Genomic DNA, 7,793 nt, shown 5'->3' with positions numbered 1-7,793 from the left:
TAGCAATCCGCGCGGCTTTGAGATATAAAGCAAATCAGTTTACGGTTACCAACTCAACAATCATGCAGACTTCGGAGCTTACTCAATGGAGCGATCTTGGCTACAATGATCAAGAAATGATCTGCCGGTTTAAATCTCTTTCAGTGGAGTTTCTTCGTGAAAACATCCGCCCTGGTGATCTCGTATGGGAAACCATTTTGGCATACCAGAACCTCTCGATTGAATTTATCACTGATCACATCGAAGTGCTTCCACACTGCTTTGACAAGTGGGGGCAAAATGGATGAACGATCATATCCTTCGGTCTGTCACACCTTCCTTCCATATAGCTTCATCAATCAACACAGCGATAAACTGTGGATGGGGTCGGAAAAAATTCAGACTGAAGTGAACAACCACAAGCGCATTGAAGTGGAAGCCATTTTCGAGACGGTGATGCCTGAAAAAGCCATAGCAACAAAGATTGCTTCATACTATGTCTGACTGCTTCTGTTCATTGATAACAAGGTAGATACTGTTGTCAAGACTGATGTGACGACGCCTCGCCAAGCGACCGTGTGACGCGAACGCGTCATCAGTGAGGTCGGCGTGACCTTCACTGTGTTGTACCGCAATCATTCAGGTGATTACGGGACGATGATTACGTCACGGTGATTACGCCAAGATTGTGGGTACAAGATGGGCATCGACGTGGCGTTCTCTGATTGGATAAGGTAACTGTGTATCCAGTAGAGAATCCAGCAGGGTGTACCCAGTAAGAGGTATCCAGTAGCAGGCTTAGAGGTAGCACGCGGTTGCGAACTAAGGACCTGAATCGAATCACTTTGCATTTTGCCAACTACTGCTCAAGTGCTCTTCCTTTTGGTTATGAGCCCAAGCCCCGTCTTCCCTGACCAAGACCCCGACTACGCCTTCGCCATGGACGCCGCCCCGACCGCGACCGCCCGCATCAACAAGTTCGACGGAACCAACTTCCACACATGGAAGTTCAAGATGCAGATGGTGCTGGAGGAGCGCGAACTGTGGGAAGTGACGAGTGGGGAAGTGAAGCTCGAGCAGTGCACGACCGCGGCGGACCAAGCGACGTTTCGCAAGAAGTCGCGCAAGGCGCTGGCGATCGTCTGTCTCGCGTTGGAGGACTCGCAGCTGCCGCTGGTGCGGTCGGCGAAGGATGCGCATGATGCATGGTCAAGACTCGAGGGACACTTCGAGAAGAAGAGCCTGGCGAACAAGCTCTTTCTTCGTCGACGGTTCTTCACGACAACGATGGACGAAGGTGATGATGTGCTGGAGCACATTAACAAGCTCAAGACGCTGGCGGAACAGCTCGACGCGGTCGGCGCTCCGGTCAGCGAGGACGACTTGGTGATCACGCTTCTTGCCAGTCTGAGCGAGTCGTACCAGTTCCTCATCACGGCGTTGGAATCGCGTTCCGACACGCTGACGTGGGAGCTCGTGACGTCTCGGCTCCTGCACGAGGACATGAAGCGCAAGGAACAAGGTGGTGGTGCTGACGGAACCGCGCACGCTCAAGGTCAAGCGTTCATGACAAGCGACAACGGGAAGCGCAAGGGACGGCAGGCGCAAGCGCAGAGGACGAGCGCCTGTCACTACTGCGGCGAGCACGGACATTGGATCGCCAAGTGTCCGGTGCGGATCCGCGAGAACGGGGAGCGGCAGAGGCCGCAACGAGCGAACGTCGCGCAGGTCGAAGATGACTCTGGCGACTTCCTCTTCTCGGTTGGTGGCGACACGGGTGCCTCCAAGCTGAGCGGCATGTGGCTGGTCGACTCGGGTGCGACGCAGCACATGACGTACTCGAAGGAGTACATGAAGAACTACAAGAAGATCTCTCCGGTGGACGTGCATCTGGCGGACGACGGCGTGGTTCAGGCGGTGGGGAGCGGCGACATCGTGATGTCGATGCAGACACCGCGCGGCATGAAGAAGGGTGTGCTCACGGGTGTGTGGCACATCCCGAAGCTGTCGCGCAACCTGTTCTCCGTCGGCCGCTTCACCAAGGACGTCGGGCCAGTGACCTTCGAGAGCGACGGGTGCTTCGCGGAAACGAAGGGTCTCAAGTGGAAGCTCGGCGCTCGCGAAGGCAAAGGACTGTTCAAGCTCTGCATGACGCCGAGGACGCCTGCTGACGAGGCCAATGCGGCAAGCTCGAAGAATCGCCAAGGGGACACCACGTCGTACCTCTGGCACCTTCGACTTGGTCACATCGGCCATGGTGGTCTCGACGCCATCGTCAAGAAGGGCTACGGCACTGGCATCCCAATGACGTCGGTGAAGCAGTGGGAGGTGTGCGACGGGTGCGCACTCGGCAAGCAAACGCGAGTAAGCTTCATGAAGTCGTCGCCGAACCGTGCGAAGCAAGTGCTGGAGGTGGTCCACAGCGATGTGTGCGGTCCGATGCAGACGGCGACGTTCGGAGGCAAGCGCTACTTCGTCACGTTCATCGACGACAAGTCGCACTTCTGCGTGGTGTACCTGCTACGGAACAAGTCGGAGGTGGCTGCCAAGTTCGCTGCGTTCGTCGCGTTGGCTGAGACGCAGACCGGCAAGCGAGTGAAGGTGCTTCGGAGCGACAACGGCGGCGAGTACACTTCGGGTGCGATGGCCAAGTTGTGTGCGGATCGCGGCATCGAGCAGAAGTTCACGCCACCATACACGCCTCAGCTCAACGGAGTGGCCGAGCGAATGAATCGGACGCTGGTGGAGTGTGCGCGCTGCATGCTGGAGCACGCCGGGTTGTCGAAGGAGTACTGGGGAGAAGCGGTGATGACGGCCACGTTCCTCCGCAACCGGTGTCCGACGCGCGCCATCAGTCACGACAAGTCGCCGCACCACGTTTGGACCGGCAAGAAGCCTTTGCTGGCCAACCTCAAGGTGTTCGGGTGCCACGCGTACGTGCACGTGCCGAAGGAGAAGCGGTCGAAGTTCGACGCTCGGTCGGTGCGCTGTCGTTTCCTCGGGTACTCGGAGCACGAGAAGGCGTATCGGTTCGAGGAGATCGAGAGCGGTCGCGTGTTGGTGAGCCGCGACGCGCAGTTCATGGAGGATGTCTTCGACGGTGGGAGACGCGACTACGCTTCGAAGGAGGTGTTGGTGGGTCTTCCGACAGATGATGATGAAGACACCACGGATGAAGAGACTCAGTCCGGATCAGACGAGAACAGAGAAGAAGCTGCGCGGAATCAAGACTTTGAACCCGGCAGCAAGCGACACCCGCGCACGCAGTCGCTCGAGGAAGCCGTGGAGGTTCCGAGTGCCAAGCGGTATGCGGTGCCAAGACGACAGCAACCGCTGGACGAGATGTCTGCCGCAGCACAAGAGAAGGAAGACTTCGAGGCTGCGTACGTCGTGGATTCAGTGGGAGAGATGCCGACAACGTTCAAGTCGGCGATGGAATCCAGCGACGCAGACAAGTGGAAAGAGGCGTGCGACTCGGAGGTGGAGTCGCTCCGCAAGAACGAGACGTGGACCCTGGTGCCACTGCCGAAGGGACGCAAGGCGATCGGCTGCAGATGGGTGTTCCGCGTGAAGGAGAACCAGTCTGGAGAGATCGAGCGGTTCAAGGCGCGACTGGTGGCGAAGGGGTTCTCGCAGAAGTACGGCATCGACTACGACGAGACGTTCGCGCCGGTGGCCAAGTTCACGTCGATTCGGGTGTTGCTGAGTCTGGCGGCCAAGTACAAGCTCACAGTGCACCAGATGGATGTGAAGACCGCGTTCCTCAACGGCTTGTTGGACGAGGACATCTACATGGCGCAGCCGGACGGATATGTGGACGGAGATCGACCCGACTACGTGTGCCGGCTCAAGCGTTCGCTGTACGGCCTGAAGCAGTCGCCGCGGATGTGGAACAAGACGATCGACGAGTTCATGTTGAAACTGGGGTTCAAGAAGTGCGAGTCCGACCACTGCATCTACTTGAAGCGGGACAATCATGACATGATGTTCGTGGCACTGTACGTGGACGATCTGGTCCTCGCCAGCAGCAGCGACGGGATGCTGAAGGACACGAAGCAGGCGCTGAGTGACCGGTTCGAGATGACCGACATGGGCCAGCTCAAGTACTTTCTCGGTATGGAGATCGAGCAAGATGTGGCGACTGGGAAGGTGTCGGTGCGGCAGACCAAGTTCGCGAAGGACATTCTCGAGAAGTTCAAGATGGATGAGAGCAACCCTGTGAAGACACCGCAGGATCCGGGTCTGAAGCTGACCAAGGCCATGTGCGAGGGAGGCTGCAAGCACGACGAGACCATGGCGAATGTTCCGTACCGGAACGCCGTGGGCTGCCTCATGTATCTCATGGTGGGGACTCGTCCGGACCTCGCAGCGGCAGTGGGAGTGCTGAGCCAGTTCGCAGCGGACCCATGTCCGACACACTGGCAGGCGCTCAAGAGGGTCTTCCGCTACATCCGAGGCACGAAGACGCACGGCCTCGTGTTTCAAGCGAGCAGCGAGGACGGACTGCAAGGCAACTCGGACGCGGACTGGGCCGGCGACATCGAGTCTCGACGGAGTACGAGCGGCTACGCGTTCATGATGAACGGCGGATGCATCAGCTGGCGAAGCAAGAAGCAGCGCACGGTGGCGCTCTCGTCGACGGAAGCCGAGTACATGGCGCTGTCGGAGGCCACGCAGGAGGCGGTGTGGCTCAAGGTGTTTCTGTGCGAGCTGGGCGAGATGGCGAGCGATGAAGCGGTGAAGATCTACGAGGACAACCAAGGCTCCATCGCGTTGGCCAAGAACCCGGAGTTCCACAAGCGCACCAAGCACATCGACATTCGCTACCACTTCGTGCGCGAGAAGGTGGAAGACGGTCAAGTGGTGTTGCAGTATGTTTCGACACTCGACATGCTGGCGGACATCATGACGAAGCCGATCGCGGCGCCGCAGTTCGACGCGCTCAGGACGAAGCTGGGCATCGTGGTCGCTGACGAGTCGAGTGGGAGTGTTGTCAAGACTGATGTGACGACGCCTCGCCAAGCGACCGTGTGACGCGAACGCGTCATCAGTGAGGTCGGCGTGACCTTCACTGTGTTGTACCGCAATCATTCAGGTGATTACGGGACGATGATTACGTCACGGTGATTACGCCATGATTGTGGGTACATGATTGTGGGTACAAGATGGGCATCGACGTGGCGTTCTCTGATTGGATAAGGTAACTGTGTATCCAGTAGAGAATCCAGTAGGGTGTACCCAGTAAGAGGTATCCAGTAGCAGGCTTAGAGGTAGCACGCGGTTGCGAACTAAGGACCTGAATCGAATCACTTTGCATTTTGCCAACTACTGCTCAAGTGTTCTTCCTTTTGTAAATCCCTCGGGTTTTATTAGAAAACACTTACTTGATAATAGTTTATTATCTACGCTATAGATCCGCCAAGCTAGTTAAACCATTCTGCAATAATCCCAATTGTTTAATGTCAGCGGAGTGGCTAACAAATTGAAGCTTTCCGGAAGCCCAGTGGTTTCAGTGTCGAATACTAGAAAACTCATTGTTAACGGCTTGTTATATTAGTGATATAGTACATTACTTCTAAGCATAAAATAGCAATCCGCGCGGCTTTGAGATATAAAGCAAATCAGTTTACGGTTACCAACTCAACAATCATGCAGACTTCGGAGCTTACTCAATGGAGCGATCTTAGCTACAATGATCAAGAAATGATCTGCCGGTTTGAATCTCTTTCAGTGGAGTTTCTTCGTGAAAACATCCGCCCTGGTGATCTCGTATGGGAAACCATTTTGGCATACCAGAACCTCTCGATTGAATTTATCACTGATCACATCGAAGTGCTTCCACACTGCTTTGACAAGTGGGGGCAAAATGGATGAACGATCATATCCTTCGGTCTGTCACACCTTCCTTCCATATAGCTTCATCAATCAACACAGCGATAAACTGTGGATGGGGTCGGAAAAAATTCAGACTGAAGTGAACAACCACAAGCGCATTGAAGTGGAAGCCATCTTCGAGACGGTGATGCCTGAAAAAGCCATAGCAACAAAGATTGCTTCATACTATGTCTGACTGCTTCTGTTCATTGATAACAAGGTAGATACAAAACCTTTACTCGCCTAACATGGTTATTCTATACGCATCGTCGTTATCTTGATAAAGTTCAGGCGTATCCCCCAAGCAGCCAGTGTCATCGGATATTGATACGTGATATGGACGCAATTGATCGTGAGATAATACAAGCTCTTGCGGATTGCAATAAACATTTGGCTGGCATTGTACATGCATATAATCTTTCATTGCATTTGGTGAAAATTTTAGATCAGTGCGTATTCATGTTGTTTTGATTAGTGAGGCGTCTTCTGTAAGATATAATGATCGTATAAATATAGATCGATAATGCCACAAACGTGCGAGCTTAATCATGTGCAATTAGTAAATGTTGTCAAGACTGATGTGACGACGCCCCGCCAAGCGACCGTGTGACGTGAACGCGTCATCAGTGAGGTCGGCGTGACCTTCACTGTGTGGTACCGAAATCATTCAGGTGATTACGGGACGATGATTACGTCACGGTGATTACGCCAAGATTGTGGGTACAAGATGGGCATCGACGTGGCGTTCTCTGATTGGATAAGGTAACTGTGTATCCAGTAGAGAATCCAGTAGGGTGTATCCAGTAAGAGGTATCCAGTAGCAGGCTTAGAGGTAGCACGCGGTTGCGAACTAAGGACCTGAATCGAATCACTTTTTGCATTTTGCCAACTACTGCTCAAGTGCTCTTCCTTTTGGTTATGAGCCCAAGCCCCGTCTTCCCTGACCAAGACCCCGACTACGCCTTCGCCATGGACGCCGCCCCGACCGCGACCGCCCGCATCAACAAGTTCGACGGAACCAACTTCCACACATGGAAGTTCAAGATGCAGATGGTGCTGGAGGAGCGCGAACTGTGGGAAGTGACGAGTGGGGAAGTGAAGCTCGAGCAGTGCACGACCGCGGCGGACCAAGCGACGTTTCGCAAGAAGTCGCGCAAGGCGCTGGCGATCGTCTGTCTCGCGTTGGAGGACTCGCAGCTGCCGCTGGTGCGGTCGGCGAAGGACGCGCATGATGCATGGTCAAGACTCGAGGGACACTTCGAGAAGAAGAGCCTGGCGAACAAGCTCTTTCTTCGTCGACGGTTCTTCACGACAACGATGGACGAAGGTGATGATGTGCTGGAGCACATTAACAAGCTCAAGACGCTGGCGGAACAGCTCGACGCGGTCGGCGCTCCGGTCAGCGAGGACGACTTGGTAATCACGCTTCTTGCCAGTCTGAGCGAGTCGTACCAGTTCCTCATCACGGCGTTGGAATCGCGTTCCGACACGCTGACGTGGGAGCTCGTGACGTCTCGGCTCCTGCACGAGGACATGAAGCGCAAGGAACAAGGTGGCGGTGCTGACGGAACCGCGCACGCTCAAGGTCAAGCGTTCATGACAAGCGACAACGGGAAGCGCAAGGGACGGCAGGCGCAAGCGCAGAGGACGAGCGCCTGTCACTACTGCGGCGAGCACGGACATTGGATCGCCAAGTGTCCGGTGCGGATCCGCGAGAACGGGGAGCGGCAGAGGCCGCAACGAGCGAACGTCGCGCAGGTCAAAGATGACTCTGGCGACTTCCTCTTCTCGGTTGGTGGCGACACGGGTGCCTCCAAGCTGAGCGGCATGTGGCTGGTCGACTCAGGTGCGACGCAGCACATGACGTACTCGAAGGAGTACATGAAGAACTACAAGAAGATCTCTCCGGTGGACGTGCATCTGGCGGACGACGGCGTGGT

The 7,793-nt window shown here is 55.3% G+C and overlaps 3 protein-coding genes across 3 annotated transcripts; all 3 read right to left on the bottom strand.

Moving 5' to 3' along the window:
• Positions 1-949: 949 nt before the first annotated feature.
• On the bottom strand, positions 950-1,484 carry PHYSODRAFT_508138 (hypothetical protein; the record flags this gene model as incomplete). Its single annotated transcript, XM_009530512.1, has 3 exons — positions 950-971; positions 1,078-1,146; positions 1,231-1,484. The coding sequence occupies 3 exons, from the start codon at positions 1,482-1,484 to the stop codon at positions 950-952; spliced, it is 345 nt and encodes a 114-aa protein (XP_009528807.1).
• A 1,197-nt stretch (positions 1,485-2,681) lies between these two features.
• PHYSODRAFT_507039 (hypothetical protein) lies at positions 2,682-3,062 on the bottom strand (the record flags this gene model as incomplete). The annotated part of the gene is made up of 2 exons (XM_009530511.1): positions 2,682-2,802; positions 2,839-3,062. 2 exons carry the CDS (start codon positions 3,060-3,062, stop codon positions 2,682-2,684), a joined length of 345 nt encoding a protein of 114 aa, XP_009528806.1.
• Positions 3,063-6,853: 3,791 nt separating this feature from the next.
• PHYSODRAFT_507284 (hypothetical protein) lies at positions 6,854-7,388 on the bottom strand (the record flags this gene model as incomplete). The annotated part of the gene is made up of 3 exons (XM_009530510.1): positions 6,854-6,875; positions 6,982-7,050; positions 7,135-7,388. The coding sequence occupies 3 exons, from the start codon at positions 7,386-7,388 to the stop codon at positions 6,854-6,856; spliced, it is 345 nt and encodes a 114-aa protein (XP_009528805.1).
• Positions 7,389-7,793: the final 405 nt, after the last annotated feature.

This window comes from Phytophthora sojae (genome assembly GCF_000149755.1).
Source record: "Phytophthora sojae unplaced genomic scaffold PHYSOscaffold_5, whole genome shotgun sequence".
Classification (NCBI taxonomy): Eukaryota; Oomycota; class Peronosporomycetes; order Peronosporales; family Peronosporaceae; genus Phytophthora; species Phytophthora sojae.
Note: the sequence above shows the minus strand (reverse complement) of the source record. Positions and strands in the feature narration are given on the sequence as shown.